Here is a 17,135-nt window from a genome sequence, read left to right as displayed (position 1 = left end):
GACAAGATGCATGTAAAACCCCAATGTATTTCTAAGTAATGTTCACTTTTCAAGAAAATGTGAAATGGGTATCACCAAAAGTGTGTCCAAAATAAGTAGCAGAAGAGGGGGGAAAGGCATGTTTCCTATTCTCTTTCTCCCTGAACTTCTGCATCCATTAAGTGTTTAAGTCACTATTATCACCTGCAGCACTCACTTTTTTCCAGGTGGAAAACCCACCACCGCTTGGATCTCAGTTAGCGATATTTCTCCACACGCAGAAACTCCCTTCACTTCACTGCAACTGCCAACACTTCACAGATGCACAAAACCAGCGCTTCCCCAGACGTTTATCTGCGTGATTTGGAACGCTCTCAGGACGCCCTGAAGGGAACGCTCCGAAGAATCCCCGACATGATTTTAAACAAGCGCCACATCCCGACGGAGAGACCGTCTTAGAGACGGGCGGCCCGGCGCCGGTCTCCTTGGAGCCTCCGGGTCTACGGGCTGTCAGCGCAGCCGGCTGCCTACTGCCCTGAAAGGGAAGCCGGCAGCTGCCAACGGCCTGCAGCGCTCTGGGCCACCAAGGGACAGCGGTTCGGGTTCTCCGTGTGGCCGTGCAGCCGCTCCCCGGGCCCGAGAAGCAGCGCCGGTGATGGCGGGTAAGGGTAACGCTCCCCGCTCAGGGGCGCGGCGGCCGTTGGAGCCCGCAGCGCGGGACTCACCAACCACCCCTGCGGCGGCCGCGCGCGCGCAGCTTCCGGCCGTCCTCCCGCCCAATCTTCAATTTCCCCGCTCGCCCTCCGCTTTGAACTCCGTCTGTTAACCGCAGGCTGGCCGCCCTCCGCCAATCACCGCCCGCTCTGCCGCCACAACAGCCAATCGGCCCGCGCGGGGGGCGGGCCGGGGGAAGGCATGACGCAGGGAGTTTTTCCCCTCGCGGCGCCTGGCGCCGGCTCTCGGCGGCGGCGAGGTCGCCGCTCCGGCCTGTGACGCGTGACGCACAGGTACGTGAGGGGCTGGCGAGCCCGGCGGTCACGTGGGGCGGGCGCCACCGCTGCTGCCAGGCGCCGCGGGTCCCGTGCGGTCGGGCCGCCGCTCCGCCGCCCCTCCCCCTCCGCTCCTCGCCGCATGTCGCTGGCGGCGCGCCCCGCTCCCCGTCAGCTGCCCGCCGACACCGACACCGCCGCCGCCGCAGCCGCCGCCCTTGATGTGGTTCGGGGCTGGGCGGGGAGAAGATGCCGCCGTCCAAGTCCCGCAAGATCGCGATCCTGGGCTACCGGAGCGTGGGTGAGTGTGGGGCGCGCCGTGAGGAGCGAGGGGGAGGAGGCGTGTGTGGGGTGGCGGGCCGTTGGGGCGCGCCGTCCCGTCCCGGGCTGTGCAGCGCCCCGCTGCCCGGCCCCGCCGCATCGCCCTCCCTCGCGGCAGCAGGTGCAGCAGCAGCGGCGGCGGCGGGGAGGAGAGGGAGGGGAGGGCCGCTTCCCGCCGCCGGGAGCGCGCAGCCGCGGCGGGCGGGCGGGCCCCGCCATGGCGGCGCCGCAGAGCTCTGCGGGCCCGGGGCTGCGGGCGCGGGGCCCTTAATAGGAAGTTTCGACCTCCCGGCCGGGCCTTCCCTCAGCGCGGTGCGGCCTCGGAGAACTGGGCAGAGGAGAAGGGTCTCGGCTCCCCTGGCGGCTGTCGGTGTGCTGGCAGCCCACCCCAGAGGGGTCAGCCTCCCCCCACACCCTTGTGCTGCCGTTCCCGGCGGACGAGGGCCCCGCCGGGCGCTGTCGGCATGGGTGGTTGTCAGCTCCGGGGCCCGGTAAGGGAAGAGGGGCGGACCGGGAGCGCTTTGGTCCCACTGCCTCGGGGGAGCCGTGATCGAACTCTCTCTAGACGCGCCCTAGGCAGGATTTAGAGCCAGTTTTGACCACCAAGGGGAAGCTGGGTTGACCTGTTGCCTATTTCTGGCCATTTTCGCCTCCGAGGAGGTGTTTCATGCCCGCATCGACGCATAACGGAGCCGGCTGTGGGGCTGGGCGCACTCCCGGTTCCGGGGGGCCGCGTTGACCACCCGTGTCCTCAGCGCGGGACGATGCTGCTCTTGCGCAGCGCCGCTGGTACAACCCAGCGCGAGCTGAGCTGCGTGGAGGAACCTCCTGGAAGAGTCCAGCACAAGTCTGTAGCAGCTGACAGGGGGTTTGTGCCATAACTGCCCGCACCTGTAATCTTTTCCTCCTGTATTCACTGCATTTGATGGAAAACAGTTTCAGCTGTTTGAACGTTCGGGTTCTTAGAGCAGAGGGGAGTAAGACGTAGCACAGCAATCCTAATCGATTAGACTTAAAAGCTTAGATCAATGCTGAAGATAATGTGTGGTCGGAAGAAAAAGAAGATGCTACAGAGAGATATGCTGCTATAAAAGGTCTTTTTACATTAAAGTAGTGGCTGAATCAGTAATCTATCTTTCATTATGCACTCAGTGAAAAGAACCCTTTAAAAAAGGCTTTTTTTTTAAGATTACAAAAAAAAAGTTAAATAAGTGGAGCTGTTTCTTAGATTTTGTATGTAACTGCAGCCTGACTTTGAGATGGGGCAGTGTAAATAGGATGATGAATTTGTCTAGTCTTTAAAAGGAGCAGTGATTAGTAGATTGATTAGTGTGCAAAGTGTATTTGACATTATTTGTTGCAGTGTGTTTCATTGTCTGTCCTGTGTGTTATGTTTTCTTCTCTGTTTTTATTTTTCGAGCACTGGTGAAAACAAGCAATGGTCAGTGTAAGTGGGATGGAAGAATGCTTGAAATTCTGTTCTTTAGATGTCTGTGCTGGGGGCTTGGGTGCACTGTTGAGCTTTAGTCTTTTAACTGTTGACAAGCAGTAGTCAAGAAATCTGTAGGGTATGTGCTCAGTTGAGGAAAAGCAGAGAAGTGTAGTATTGTTAATCTGGTGATGTTTTGAGCAATACTAATACAGAAAGGACAGGCAAAAAATTACCTGATGTCTATTAAAACTTACTGCTGAAGTATTTAAGCTAGTTTTCTGAGACTAGTGTGGTATTAGGCTTAATGGGACAAAATCAGTTTTATTAGGACAACTACAAGTTATGTGAATGTAGAATTAACTAACTAATTGGGGGATGGAATCCTGGTTTCATGTATTTTCCTTTCATTGTCCTTGACAATTCTGTGTTACATCTTACGTGAAAATCTTGCATTTTAAAACTGCAGTGTTACTCTTGTCAAATACAGAAGCATGACGTTTATAGGCAAGTACTTATGTAAAAGTTTAAGCAGTAGAAACAGGCCCTTGGGGACTTATTTCCATCTTGTAAAGTTGCTAGAAAAACAAGAAAGTGAAACTGTGAGATACAGATTGGGTCCTGTGCTTGTCCAGGTATGCCTCCTAAAGTTCAGGAGGATAGCCACTCAGTTTAGTTTCAAAGAAGCTTTTAAGTAAGTCTTGCTTTATATTATGGTGTCAAGAATATTGCTTGAACCCTGGCTAAGAAAGGATTTAGTCTCTTCTTAGGACAACCAGCTTTTGGGTGGTAGAAAATGAAGAGAGTTTCTTCTGGGGAAAATGGAACATCTGAATAGAGCTGATGTTTGTTAAGATGAGGAGTAATTCCAAAATCTGAAGGACTGGATGAAAATGTTTCCTCAATTTGCTTTTATAATTAGGGAGCTACCTTGCTTTGCCAGTAGTATTAATCTTGACCCTGGAATGAGGGTGGCTAACTCTGCTGAGCTGTAAAATGTTTATAGTTTTATAAGGTTAGCATAAATGCTTGGGTGACCTGATCTGCGAAGCTGCATGCTTTCTTTGTGATTTGTATGGTGTTTGAGACAAAGCTAATCAGAAAATAGTGAGTTTTTTTTTCCTGTGTCTCTGTCAATTACGTGTTGAAATAGCCAGGCTTTGATGACATATTTCAAGCACTGATCTGTTCCCTGTAGTTAGTGATTCAACGGTTTTGCAGATCTTTCAGTTTATGAGCGTGTATAGTAATAGCCAGGCTTGACCATGAATCTGAATCTTGTACTGGCTTCATGCTAAGCCTTTGTTTCTTTTTATTAAATTTTATTTCAATACATGAATATAATGTATTATATAATTTAATTAAATTTTATTCTTACCCCAGTGCTGTTGTCAGATAGACAAGAGGTTGGGAGTGGTATTCTGATACAGTAGTTCTCAGAAAATTCAGGAGTCTGCTTGTTTGAAAACACTCCCTCTATCTTTCAACACTACCATCAACCCTTTCATATATGAAACTAATATTCTTTGCTGATGGGAGAGATCACAGTGGGAGCCTATGAATTCCCAAGCAGATGTACTTTCAAAGATGCAGACAGAGTATTTGCCAGGAACTTCGGGACTTGTTTTTTGATGAGGAAGGCCAATTATGTATAGATATAGAATACAGGTTGTGGCATGATGCTAGACAAAATCACACAAGAATGTCTCCTTTGGTTTTTGCTCAGGCTTAAATTGGTCTAAAAAAGTTAAATTCCATTATGTGTGTTTCTCTCAGTGAGGTTCAGAGTAGAAATTAGATGGATTTAATCCCCAAATCTGCTAGTTTCACAGTGAGAGGAACTTGACTTTGATTACTGTTATTTGATACGTGACCAGAGCAGACCAGCTACTTGTGATTTGATTCTGGAAAAGAATCTGTCTTATGCATGATGAAGCATAAAATTTTTAAAAGTTCCTGCCTTCACTGAGAAGAATCTTTGTATTTTGGTCATAATATATCCCATATAATTGGAAATAATGGATTTGCATGAAAATAAGTAAGTCTTAAGATTTTCTGAATCTCCTCAGAGTAACAGCTGCTCTAAAAAGCAGCATATGGTTGTCCAAAATGCTTTGTGTTCTGTTTTTTTATAGAAGAAATACATAAATTCAGACCACAAGTGCCTATATGAAAGAAGAGGTATCTTAGATCATCTCAAAAGTAGCTTATTACTGGGATTCTTTGTATTACATTGAGCTGATTGATTTAAGATAAGCAGGGAGGTGTTGTCTGGATCAGCTGCTTCAGTTGTAGGTTACTATCTCAGCCTGATTTGGCTTTTGCTGTTCATGTAGCTCATGCTTACAGATGTACTTCCAGAAACAGGAATTCTGTTTCTAAATTTTACACGTTTGGACTGTTGATCTGAAAATGCTCCCTGGCCAGTTTATAGTTCTGAGGGGGAAGGCCAGTTACATTAGTGCTGACATACCTATTTTCTTTCACAGCTAAATAAATTGACTTTTTTTTTGCGTAGGTGGGGAGAAGTCCATGCTGCAGGCAGAAGTAGTCACAATCTGGGACTGCAGCATGCAGGTAGCAGAAAAACTATGATTGAACAAAATTATCTGTCAAGGTTAGATTTATAGGGAAAGGCTTTCAGGTGGCTGTGTTAAGTTTAAATAAAAAACACTTCTTCCCCCCTCCACCTTGCTTGAAAGCAAGAAAGGCAGAAAAAGCAGTACCATTAGTATGTACCTGTAAGTGTTAAGAATAATGGTTGGGATAAAATGTACGTACTGTTTTGAAAACATGAGTTATTTGAATATTAGGAGGCTTGTATTGTAAAATGGAGCTGAGGCTTTGCTTTTCACTTCTGAAAGATGGCATCTGTTCGCACAGTAGTATGCTGCCCTGAGGAGGTAGCCCTTTGATATTGGGCAGAGGGAAGTGGTAATTTTAGCAGGCAATAAATTGCCCGTGTAAATGTCAAGAGAGAAGGAATGGAGAAATTACTGCTGTCGTGTGCTGTAATTTGGTTTGCAGTATTGGTTGTGTCCACAGTGCTGGAAAGCCTGAGATTTAACAGGAAAATTGAGCGGTTCGGGATCCAGCCGATACCTGAGGTTAACATTCTGCCGAGTCCCTACTAAGTGCCAATATTTTCACAGAGTTTTGCTTGTTAGGGCTGCATTTGCGCTGCCGGGGTGCAGCAATGCTGCTAAAAGGAAAGGCTGCAGCTACCGGGGGACTGAAATGAGGCTGGAAATGCCAGCTTTAATTGCATTTTGGTGTGACTGACTGCACTGTTCGACAGTGAAAGTTGCTACAGCGCATTTGATAGCAGTAGCTGGAAGCACTAGAGGCAGCATGTTCAGCTGTAATATCAAGCCACAGTAGGGTTATTTGAGGACACTGTTCCAAGCTTAACTCTTAAATTGCCTACTCGCATCTCTTTAAGGGTAACACTTGCAGGTTTTGCTTGTATATTTGAGATTTGGTATTTGATTACTCAACTTCGAGTTAATGTTGACAGGAGAAACCAAGTGGAATGTAGCTCCTGCAATTTATAAGCTATAGAAAGTCTAAGCATTTCATTTAGATATACTACACTGCCTTAAGTGTAGGTTCTGAGTAAACCTCTGCGGTACACACTGCTGTGGAAACTTAGCATAACCACATGTTTGGGATTAGAAGAGCAGGCTAAAATGTGATAAACTACCAATTATGATTAACTTCCTGTAGCTTTCCTGAAGGTGACATTCAAGGGTGTATTTTAAAAACTGCTCAACTTAATTGCGTGCTCAATCTAAAATTGAAACAGCTTCTCTGTGGGATGTTCATAATGCACTCAATCTCTGCAAATCCTGCATGAGTCAAAATTGCCCGGTGGCATCTCAAATTTTCTCAAATCGGAAACTGCAGACATGAAGCACGGTATGTAAAAACACGAAGCTGCCCTTGTCAGTGGTGGATCTGTCTCCTTAAGGACATGATAGGCTTCCTTTTGTTTTCCAGGGACTATATTTGAAGTGAACGGCAAATTTGTTGTGAATTTGATAATGTGAGAAACCAAAATGTGCTTCTTGAGTTGGAGAGAGTGGTGATTGCTTAAAATTTCTCTCTTCCAATCCTGGTCAGGACATTTGCTTTCTTCTGTTTTTGGCACACTGATCACAACTCTCCTGCAAATGAGGGTATGTGGGATGGGGAAAATGGGAAGAATGTGAATAAAGTCCATGTTACATGTTGCCTGACAGATCTCTTAATGAGATTTAAGATAATTAAATTTACTAAAAACATATGAATGTGGGCTCTTCAAGATTATATTTCTGTCTTGAGGAATACAAAGTACAGTGGATGCTGAATTTCCTGGGGTGGAAGAAGATGGTTGCATTGAAATTGTAGCAAGGAAGTAAACTGAGGCAGTTTTCGAACAAAGTGCTGAAATGTGCGTTGAGGGCAGTTTTTCCCAAGAGATGTCCCTGACACTTTCTTTTTTAATTGCTATGTAATGAAGGCAGATGCAAATGAACTGTGTGGGGCAAGTGGAACTAACTCTGCTGTGGCTGGAAGTTGCACCTTCCTACCCTCACTTGGGTGCTGGCTCTGGTGTGCTGGGGGCCTGGGAACCACCTCAGGCAGTTGATTTCTTTGTAAAGTGAAGGAGCCAGAAGGAAGAGTTTTTGTATCATTCATCTGGTCAGCTTTGAATGTACAACCCTGACAAGAGGGAGTGGGGACAGAAGTGTGAGCTATTCGGGGGAGAGTAGAGCAGGCTCTCTGTGGCCATCCAGACTTCGCTTCAGTCAGACCTGTTCTGAAACTATATCTGAAAGTATTTTTCTCCATCACTCCAGATAAGCGTTAATGCTTTTTCCTAAACATTCCACAGCAGGCCTTTTGAACCTGAGTAGTTCCCTTGACAGAAAAAGATAGCCTTGTAAAGGTGGGGAAATGTTTTTCAAGATTCTTGATTAGATTTGACTACAGAAGATTATTTAAACATTTCATACAGAATTGAGGCAAAGAAAGATGTTTGACCTGGGTAAATCTAAACCACATTCTGAAGTCTTCAAATCCAGATGATGCTTCAAGTGATGTGATCTAGAATTTTCTGGAACTGCTTGGTGGTGCAGGTGTTTTGCTCCAGAATACAATCATAGAATCATCTAGGTTGGAAAAAATGTTTTAAGATCATCAAGTTCAACTGTAAGCCTTGCACTGCCAAGTATGCCCTAAGTGCCACATCTATGCATCTTATAAATTACCTCCAGGGATGATGACTCAGCTCCTTCCCTGGGCAGCCTGTTCCAGTGGTTGACAACCCTTCCAGTGAGGGAATTTTTCCTAATGTCTAACCTAAACCTCCCCTGGCACAACTTGGGGCCGTTTCTTCTTGTCCTATTACTTGTTACTTAGCAAGAGAAACTGACACCTACCTCACTACAACCTGTACAAAGAAGTGTAAGGCATCCAGAATCACTGATTGCCTCCCTAGTTAGAAAACCAGTTTGAACAAATTTAAAAGCTCTGTTGCTTTTCAGAGTAATCTTCTGTGTTTGCTGAAATACCCTACAAAATCAGTTTCCTGCAATTACGAATTAACTCCTTAACCTGGTTGACTCCTTTAGTCGTAGGTATTTACTGACACTATTGCAGTATAGAGATGATTCACAACTACTTAATCTGTTTAGGTGAACTGGTTCTTTTTCAGTTTACCACATGGACTTTAATTACTGTACGTGTGAATTTTGAATATAGTTGTATGAAGGATGCAGGATGAGATAGGGGTGAAAAAGGTAGTGGTATAAATATGCTACAAGTTCTGAAAAGTGCAGATTTTGGATTATCAAGCACAATGTATCAGTCAAGATGAAGACAAGCGAAGAATAGCTTGAGTCTTGGGGCTTCTGCAAAAAGGAAGCCTACTTGGAATTTCTGGTGGACTTCTTATGTGAATTAGAGAACTTGTGCCTAGAACATGAGGAGGAAGTTTATAGCAGTTTAATTTGGATGAAATCCTTTAGAGTTTGTGGATAGTTACCAGGAATTAATCTTCTGAGGCATAAGACTAAGTGAATGATTTCTGAAGGCCTTTTAAAGAATGAAAAACCCTGTGAAGGCTTGTTCAGAAAAGGTGTGGTGCTTCTGTATTAAATAGATATGAACTGAAGATACCACAGTTCCCTGATAGATTGTGCTTTAAACAGTGAAATTTCCTTTCAGATCTCTTTTCTTAATATTACACTGCAGTCTCAAAGTAAGAGGAGTTAATACTTCTGGAATAGGTATCAGAATTCTTAGGTATTTCAGATCACAGGAACCAGAGCAGCATGCATGACAGTCTTAGCTAGTTATTTGTATTCTGTGGAGTACTGAGTAAAATGAATTTTAATTTGGAAAAAGAGGGAATACATAAGTGGTCTTCTGTCTGTGGGTGTGAACATGTGCAAGTGTAATATAAAATTATGATATGAAAGCATCTCTTGACAACATTGTCTCCTTAGTTAGTGGGATACATCTGTCTGGCTTCAACAGCTTGTCAGATTATATTGCCAAAGCTTCATTCAAGATGTACAACGTCCTCTAAAGGTACAGTAGCTATATGCAAAAGAGCTGGGATGCATATTATGCAGGAAAACTCTATTAAATCTGTCCTACAAACTGTCAAAACAATCAAGCACTTGACATTAATGCAGTAAAGTGTGTTTTGCTTCAAGGCTTGGTCCTCCATTAATAACAAATCTTTGGTGTTCTAAAATCTGTTTCAGAATTAGCTTTTTTAATTAGAAATGGAAGTTTATGCTTTAAAATGTGCATATAAACAAGCACCATGTTTCTTAGTTTGCTGTACTACATTCTGTGTTGCTTTCTTTTAAATGTGTTTCTAATAGAAGATCTTAGTTGTGCTGTTTTGACTTTTTTCATGTTTGGAGAAAAAGTTTGACAAAATTCTCATAAGCCTTTTGTGGTTGCTAAACTTCAATCTAAAAATTGTTTCAATATAAGGTTATTTAATTTTTTATGAACAGTAAGGCTGATAAGAGTAGAAAGTTATCTGAATGCTTCAAAATCTTATTCTTTCTAAAGAGTGTATCAAGGAGTCTTATGACACCCAAACCTTTGCTCTGCTTGTCCTTTATTAACTGCCCACTTTTATCCTGAGTGTGATGAGAAGACAGAGGAAGAGTTAAAAGTGAAACTTCCAGGACTGTTTCATTGACTAGCTTGTTGATATTTCTTCTAGAGTAGTGTCTTAGATGGTGTTTGTAAGCCTAGCATTGGGTTGTATTTTTGTCACAGCCAACTGCTATGAAACAAGTCTAAGTTAATGGTAGTACAGAAAAATAAGATGATGCCTTCTCTCTTTGCATTTCCAGGCAAAAAGATTGTGATCTTAAAAACACACTATGTTATACGCAATATATAGTGCATGGTGAGACTGTAGTTTTGCTGAAAATGGTCATATGAACATCCCATCGTTATGGTATCCAGCCGCTTATGCATGGACATGGGCTCTACATCCCAAAAGTTGAAAGGGTTTAAAGGTGAAGGTTGGTAAGGAGGAAAAGGGACAGTATGGAAAAGGGACCCAAGATTTAGGGGCAGCTTATTGTGAGGAAAGTTGGGCTGTACCTCTTTCAGCATGGAAGTGTGAAAACAAAAAAATAAGATGTGGATTATTTTCCAAATAGCCAGGATAAGGAAGTAAGCAACTACTGAAAGTCTTTGCTGTACAAATGGTATATCTTGGCCCTTGACCTGTTTGCCTGTAATAGTTAACATTTCATTCATTTCTGCCAAGTAGGTGGGATATACTTAATTTCTTAAGATACTGTTTGAAATAGACTTGAATTTAAGATTAGCTGGATTAATTTATGATTTAACTGGGTAATAACAGAGTAATAATCACTATTGCACTCTTAAGAATTTTATTTCTGTTGACACTTGTATAGCAGACACACACAAGGTACTGCTCTGTTTCTTGAAGGTTGGCCTGAAATTGTCTTAAACTGTAGCTTGATACTCAACTGCTTGTCCAAGTTGCGTAGTTGTGCTAGTGGAGTGCTGGGAAGTAAAGAATCCAGCTCCTGTTGGCAAGTGCTTCCTTGGGTGCTGGAGTGGGGCTGGCTGGAGGACTTTCCACTTGTGAAAGACAATCTAAATGGAAAAAATGGTTTAATGTCAACTTGCAACTGTCATATTCAATTACCTTCCTGGGTATTTTCAAATGGTTGGGGGGAAGGTGGGAATGGGGTGTAGGGTGGGTTTTTTTTTCCTGTTTGTTCTGTGGTTTTGTTGTTGTTCTTCCTTGCAAGGATCAGAGTTCTCTATTATGACATTTTTGTACTGAATATTATGAACTGTTAAAAGTGTGATTCCTCTTTGAAAATTCTTAATGTGAAATACCTTGTGAGCCAGTGGGTGGCTACACACTGGTTAGGAAGCTAAGAAAGCCAGGTGGCTGCTGTAACAGGCAAGAACTTTATAGTATTGCAGTAGCAACCAAGGGTTACCTAGTCTGTCTTCTCTGCCCTACGGCAAAATAAACTATGTCATGTCATATCTGATGGATGTTTTTCTTAAATTCCCCTAAAATTTCCCAAGGCTGGGGCTCTGATGATTCTTCTGGTACTTGGCATGGTGTTATCTGTTCTCCAGAGTCTGCTGGGGTTTTTTTCCTGGTGCCTTACCATGTCTGTCTGGCTGTGATTTTTGGTATATTATTACTGTAAATCTTACTGTTAACAGAATATCCTCCACATTCAGGGGCTGCTCTGTACTGTTGATTGGGTATGTAACAGAAGAAAGCTTGCTATCAGAGTTAGTGGGGAAAGGTTAATGACTAACTCTAGCTGTATAAAGTGCTATGGTATAAAGATGGAATTTAACAGACTGTGGCTTTCTTCAACTCCCATTAATAGATGGGAGGAACTTCATATATTAAGCAGAAGGAAAATGAAAAATGCCTACGAACTTAATTTGAACAAGTTCTAGGTTTGAATTGGACAATAGTAACTTACCCAAAGTTATCTGAATCTGATGAGGGAGAGACAATTTTTGTAGAGGAAGCTTAGGCATACCGGTTTTTGTGTTGGCATGTTATATATAGATCCACAGCAGCCTTGGGCTAGTGCAGGAGAGTTAAAGTTGTCAAGGCTCAGCAGTATGATCATTAGTAAAGACTGTGTCAGTGTCTGCCTATGCATCTGTTAACAGAGGTGTGATGGAGTTGGCCATGTCCTGCTCCACTGGTGAAAGGGAGAGGCAGTGCTAATCTTTGTCAGTCAGGATCCCTGAAGACATCTTTTCTGGTTTGTGCTAAGAGATGAAAGTGTTCAAGGCCAGATTGAATGGGGCTTTGAGCAACCTGGTCTAGTGGAAGATGTCCCTGCCCATAGTGGGCAGGTGAAGTTGGATGACTAAGGTTGCTTCCAACCCAAGCTGTTCTGTAATTCTGTGTTGTCAGGGTGGTTCTGCAGTTCCTCATGCTTCATGCAGGTTTGGGAACTTCCACTAATGAAGGTCATGGCAAGTAAATAGCTCGGTGTGCTGATGTTGAATGCCAGTAGCAGCATGACTTTCTATGAAAGTCGGGTTTTGGCTGCAGTATATGTTGCTGGCATTTGTTGACATTGGGTTCATCAGACTTCGAACCATCAGTGTAGACATGAAAAGCCTGCTACCATTGACTGACTACTTTATAGTCATACATACTGCTGCAGGCTGAAGCTGCCTTTTGTTGCTAAAATCTTGTAATGATTATTACGCAGCTTTATTTTCATGTATGTTTAATAAGTTACAAAAGTAGCTTGCTGCTGTTGAGACAAATCAGTAGTATCTTCCAGCTTTTGCTACAGGTTGGCAAAAAGTTCTGTGGAGCTCCCCTTGGAGTAAGGTTGAAATGTCTTAGCTATAGTTGCTGGATGTATAATCCCATTATTTGCTTGGGTGATGCTACGAAAAGAAGGGGATGTTACCATTGCTCTCTTGTCAGGATTTTGTCAGGTGTTTGCCTTCTGTCATCGCACGACAAGGAGGAGAGAAATGCCTGTCTTACTGTTCTTGCAATTCCAAGAAGAATCTGGAGGTCCTGTGGTCACATGCATTTCGGTAGTACTGCCAAGAGGGTCCATTCCTCGCCATTTCAGCTGAATTTCCAGCGGTTTACTTGGCATTACGATACACTCAGGGACAAGATCCAGACATGCCTTTTTAAAACTGTGCCAGCAGAATTTCACTGATATTTTCAGAACGTACTCTCTGCTCTGTCCTGGTTGTAAGCAGTGATGAGGTATGGTGACCACAGTGTTGGCAACAGCGAATGCTGTAGCTCCAGTCCTTGTAAAGATCCTGTTCAAGGAAGATGACTGCATTTCAGTTAAACAGTACTGATCCATTGAAAGACTGAAATCTTTGATCTTGCTGAGAGTTCTGTGCTGTTAAAGTCTTTCTCTGTTACTGGTGTAGATAAGGAGGTCTTATACATCAGGAACAGAACAGATTTGCAGTGAAAGGAAGAGAACAGTTTATCCTGGCTTCCAGTAGAAACAAGTTTAAAAAACTTGTAACTTAAAGTAGCTGGTGTTAACTTCAGCCAGTCGTGTAGAAATGAAAAAAAGAAAAAATTATGGCTGCAAACCCCTGGTAAACCTAAGCAGCTGTTTTATCCCATGCGGTGTGCATAGAGTTCATTGGCTTCTGCTATTAGATTCAACTGTGCTGCAAGCGCAGTAAGGGCAGTGTTTGTGCAGTGTGTGGAGATCTGGATCTGGCAACTCCAGCTGGAAAGATCCACTTCTTGAGGAAGTGCTTAGAATCTGCTAGTCCTGGTATTTCTGGCTTGCAGGAAGGTAATTTAAGTTTTACACCCCAGTGATCTTTAGCATCAAGGAAGAGCTGACTGGAAGTTGAGAGCTCATTCTCTTGTGCTGAAATGAAAATCTTGGAAAAGGGGAATGCATGGAATGCATTAAAGCAAGAGATACACATTTTTATTTCTAATGATATGGCAATTAAAACTGATTTCATAATGAAACAACGACTGTTACTAAAAGTATCTTTCAAAGACATTTCATGTTGTACATAGCTGATGATCCAAGGAAAGGTCAAGTTTACTCAAATACCTAATTAGCTGCTTGAAGTGTGTGCACAGGAAGAGAGGACTTGGCTTCTACCCAGCAGTACAAGTTGAATTTTCCCCTCTTGGGGGGGGGATCAGTACAAAGTTCGGGTTCTTTCAGTCTAAGTGTGTCATAAATTGAAACATTAGGGTCTGATCTTTAAGCTTAATAAACTTACCTTTAGAGGTGGTTGTGGTTTTAACCTATCAAGCAGCTAAGCACTGCACAACCATTCGTTAGCTCTACTCAAGTGGGATGAGGAGAAGAATTTGAAAAAATGGGAGAACTTGTAGGTTGAGATAAAGACAGTTTAATAGGACAGAAAAGAAATGGAAAATAATAATAATGATGATGATAAAAGAACATACAAACCGAGTAATGCACAGTAGAGTTGCTCATCACCTACTGACTGATGACCAGCTAGTCCCCAAGCAGCCGGCCTCTGCTTCCTCAGCCCAGTTTTATTGTTCAGCATGACATTGTATGGTATGGAATATCCCTTGGGCCAGTTTGGATCAGCTGTCCTGGCTGTATCGGCTCCCAGCTTCTTGTGCTCACCCCACTTTGCTCCCCCCTGCCAGCCTCATTGCTGGCAGGGCTTAAGAACCTGAAAAGTCCTCAATTTAATATAAGCATTGCTCAGCAACAACTAAAACATCAGTGTGTCATCACATTCATATCCTAAACCCGAAGTACAGCACTGTACTAGTTACTAGGAAAAAGCCTCTGCCCAGCTGAAACCAGGACAGAAGTGCTGCATATCAAGTTGTACTGTGTAACTTGTAATTTAGAAATATGCTTGATAATTAGGCTAGCAGCAGAGTCAGGTTGCCTCAATTTCTACCACCACCTGAAATACTTTGGGCATGGTACTGTGGGGAGGAAGGTGGGAAGGTGCTGCAGGAATGCACAGCTTCTGCAGGAAGCCTGAAGGGAGCAGAGAGGATGGTATTTATCTTAGCAACTATTGGTTGACTGTCTGGGGTATGAATGTTGAATTTCCTTAATAGTTAGGAGACCCCAGGATGCAGTTCACTTGACCTTTTTTAAAGCATCTTGGATGCAACCACCTATGGATGCATACCATGGCCAGATGAGATACGTGCCACAGAAGTTTACTGGAATTTTTTTAAGCCTTATAATGGTTTTTCCATTTTGATAAACTGATATTAAACACGTGAAATTAAAATTGCTTTCCCTTATTAAAAGGCAAACTGTGGCACTGTTTTTCTGGCAGCAGGTATAACAAGCAGATGTAGCTGGACTACATGGTAAAATAACTAAAAGGTTTCTTCTGGCAATCCTTTGCTGAGGTTACTGTCTTAAGTGGAGACAAAACAGATGCCTGGAAGTATTTGGAAGAAGAGATTCAGAGCAGCCCTGTGGAGAAGGACTTGGGGGTGCTGGTTGATCAGAAAATGAACATGAGCCAGCTTCAGTGTGTGCTTGCGGTCCAGAAAGCCAACTGTATCCTGGGCTGCATCAAAAGGAGTGTGACCAGCAGGTCGAAGGAGGTGATCCTGCCCCTCTACTCTGCTCTCATGAGACCCCACTTGAAGTACTGTGTGCAGTTCTGGTGTCCTCAACATAAAAAGGACATGGAACTGTTGGAACAAGTCCAGAGGAGGGCCACGAGAATGATCAGGGGACTGGAGTACCTCCCGTATGAAGATAGGCTGAGAAAGTTGGGGCTGTTCAGCCTGGAGAAGGGAAGGCTGCATGGAGACCTCATAGCAGCCTTCCAGTATCTGAAGGGGGCCTATAGGGATGCTGGGGAGGGACTCTTCCTTAGGGACTGTAGTGATAGGACATGGGGTAATGGGTTAAAACTTTTAAGTTTCCCCTCTTTAGAGGGGAAAAAAAAGAAGAAAGAAGTTATTTCCTGTGAGAGTGATGAAGCACTGGAATGAGTTGCCCAAGGAAGTTGTGAATGCTCCATCCCTGGCAGTGTTCAAGGCCAGGTTGGACAGAGCCTTGGGTGACATGGCTTAGTGTGAGGTGTCCCTGCCCATGGCAGGGGGTTTGGAACTTGATGATCTTAAGGTCCTTTCCAACCCTAACTATTCTATGATTCTAAGTGACAACTAAGCTGTTGAGGGAAGACAATGGAATTTTTCTCTACATACTTGCCTGTATACCTAATACCTTGCAATGAAGTGTAAGTAAATGTTGAGGGATGATTGCTGCTTGCAGGATCGAGCAGGGTTCTTGTTACATACAAGGAATAAAGCACACACTCTCTTCTTGCTTTATTTACAGAAAACATGGTTTAGGTAGCATTATTAGGTCTCTTCATTTGTGTTTTGAAGGCTCATCACTGACACCCTAGGAAGAGCTGTGAGTTTGACCAACTGCTTTGAAATCTGAAGAATATAAAGGAAGTCATCTGACTTCCTTTCTAAATGACTGCTTCTCAGATTTCTTCTGGCTTGCAGAGGAATACCTTTGATAAACCTCAAGATAATTGTGCAATGCAGAAAGGAAAGGAAATAAGCATGTCTTCTTTTCTCCCTGCAAGCTCGTGTTCTTGATGTTACTGTCATGCGAACCTCCTCCTCTACAGCAGAAGTGATTCGTGCTACAGTACCTTGCCTTAGCCTGTGAAATACATTTCCTTATATAATAGTAGATCAGGATAAGGCAGGGGACAGTTATAGCAATGGGATGGAGTGCCACAAAAGTTGAAAAAGATCTTTTGTTGTTCTGAAATGGTGATCTGCTTTTTGTTTTGTCATGAAGTTCTCTTCTGTTCTTTAGGTTCTTCGTTACATTACCAAAAGATACCTCATCAAGTTCCTCAGGCTTTCGCCCTTACAGGACTATAAGAGCAGATCCTTCAGTCTGTGCTTCCGAAAGCTCAGACAGCACTTTGACAAGGGAGCATGTGGCAAATCAAGCATGGGAATCATGTGAGCAAGGGCACCAGTTGAGCTCCGTGTGTCAGCAAAAGTCTTCCCTGTCAGCATCATTTTTTATTCTTGTATCCTCATACCGGATATTTTGATGTCACAAGGCAATCACTACAAAGCAGAAAAAAACTGTGGCTCAGTGTAAATATTTATATATGGTAATTCCTCATGATTAGAAGTCTAATAGTAGAAATAGGTTGCATCTGAGTAAAACACAAACTACTCGTTATATCACTGTCTCCAGAGGTTTAGAAACAAAATTCTTTATTGACCCAGATTTATCATTTTTACAGTTGTTAGAGTAATTCAGTGAACTATGCAGCAACAGTCAGCAAACTAGCAACTCCATAGCCATAATTAGTATCTGTGGAGGAGAAAAGGAGAAATCATAGAAACCATA

General features: G+C 43.4%; 1 protein-coding gene across 2 annotated transcripts in view; it reads left to right on the top strand.

Annotated features, from left to right (window-relative positions):
* The first annotated feature begins 1,033 nt into the window (after window positions 1–1,033).
* Window positions 1,034–17,135, top strand: part of RHEB (Ras homolog, mTORC1 binding) — a 41,497-nt gene continuing 25,395 nt past the window's right edge. Inside the window, exon 1 of one of the 2 annotated variants that reach the window (XM_061349095.1) lies at window positions 1,034–1,269. In XM_061349095.1, the coding sequence (XP_061205079.1) occupies window positions 1,218–1,269 (52 nt within the window). In that variant the 5' untranslated portion in view covers window positions 1,034–1,217. The remainder of the gene's footprint in view (window positions 1,270–17,135) is intronic. The other variant, XM_061349088.1, reaches the window with a different exon arrangement.

Source organism: Neopsephotus bourkii, unplaced genomic scaffold, assembly GCF_033783945.1.
Source record: "Neopsephotus bourkii isolate Nb327-2 ecotype Australia unplaced genomic scaffold, CSIRO-AGI_Nbou_v1 NB_53, whole genome shotgun sequence".
Classification (NCBI taxonomy): Eukaryota; Metazoa; Chordata; class Aves; order Psittaciformes; family Psittacidae; genus Neopsephotus; species Neopsephotus bourkii.
This window is presented reverse-complemented; position numbering and strand designations above follow the sequence as displayed.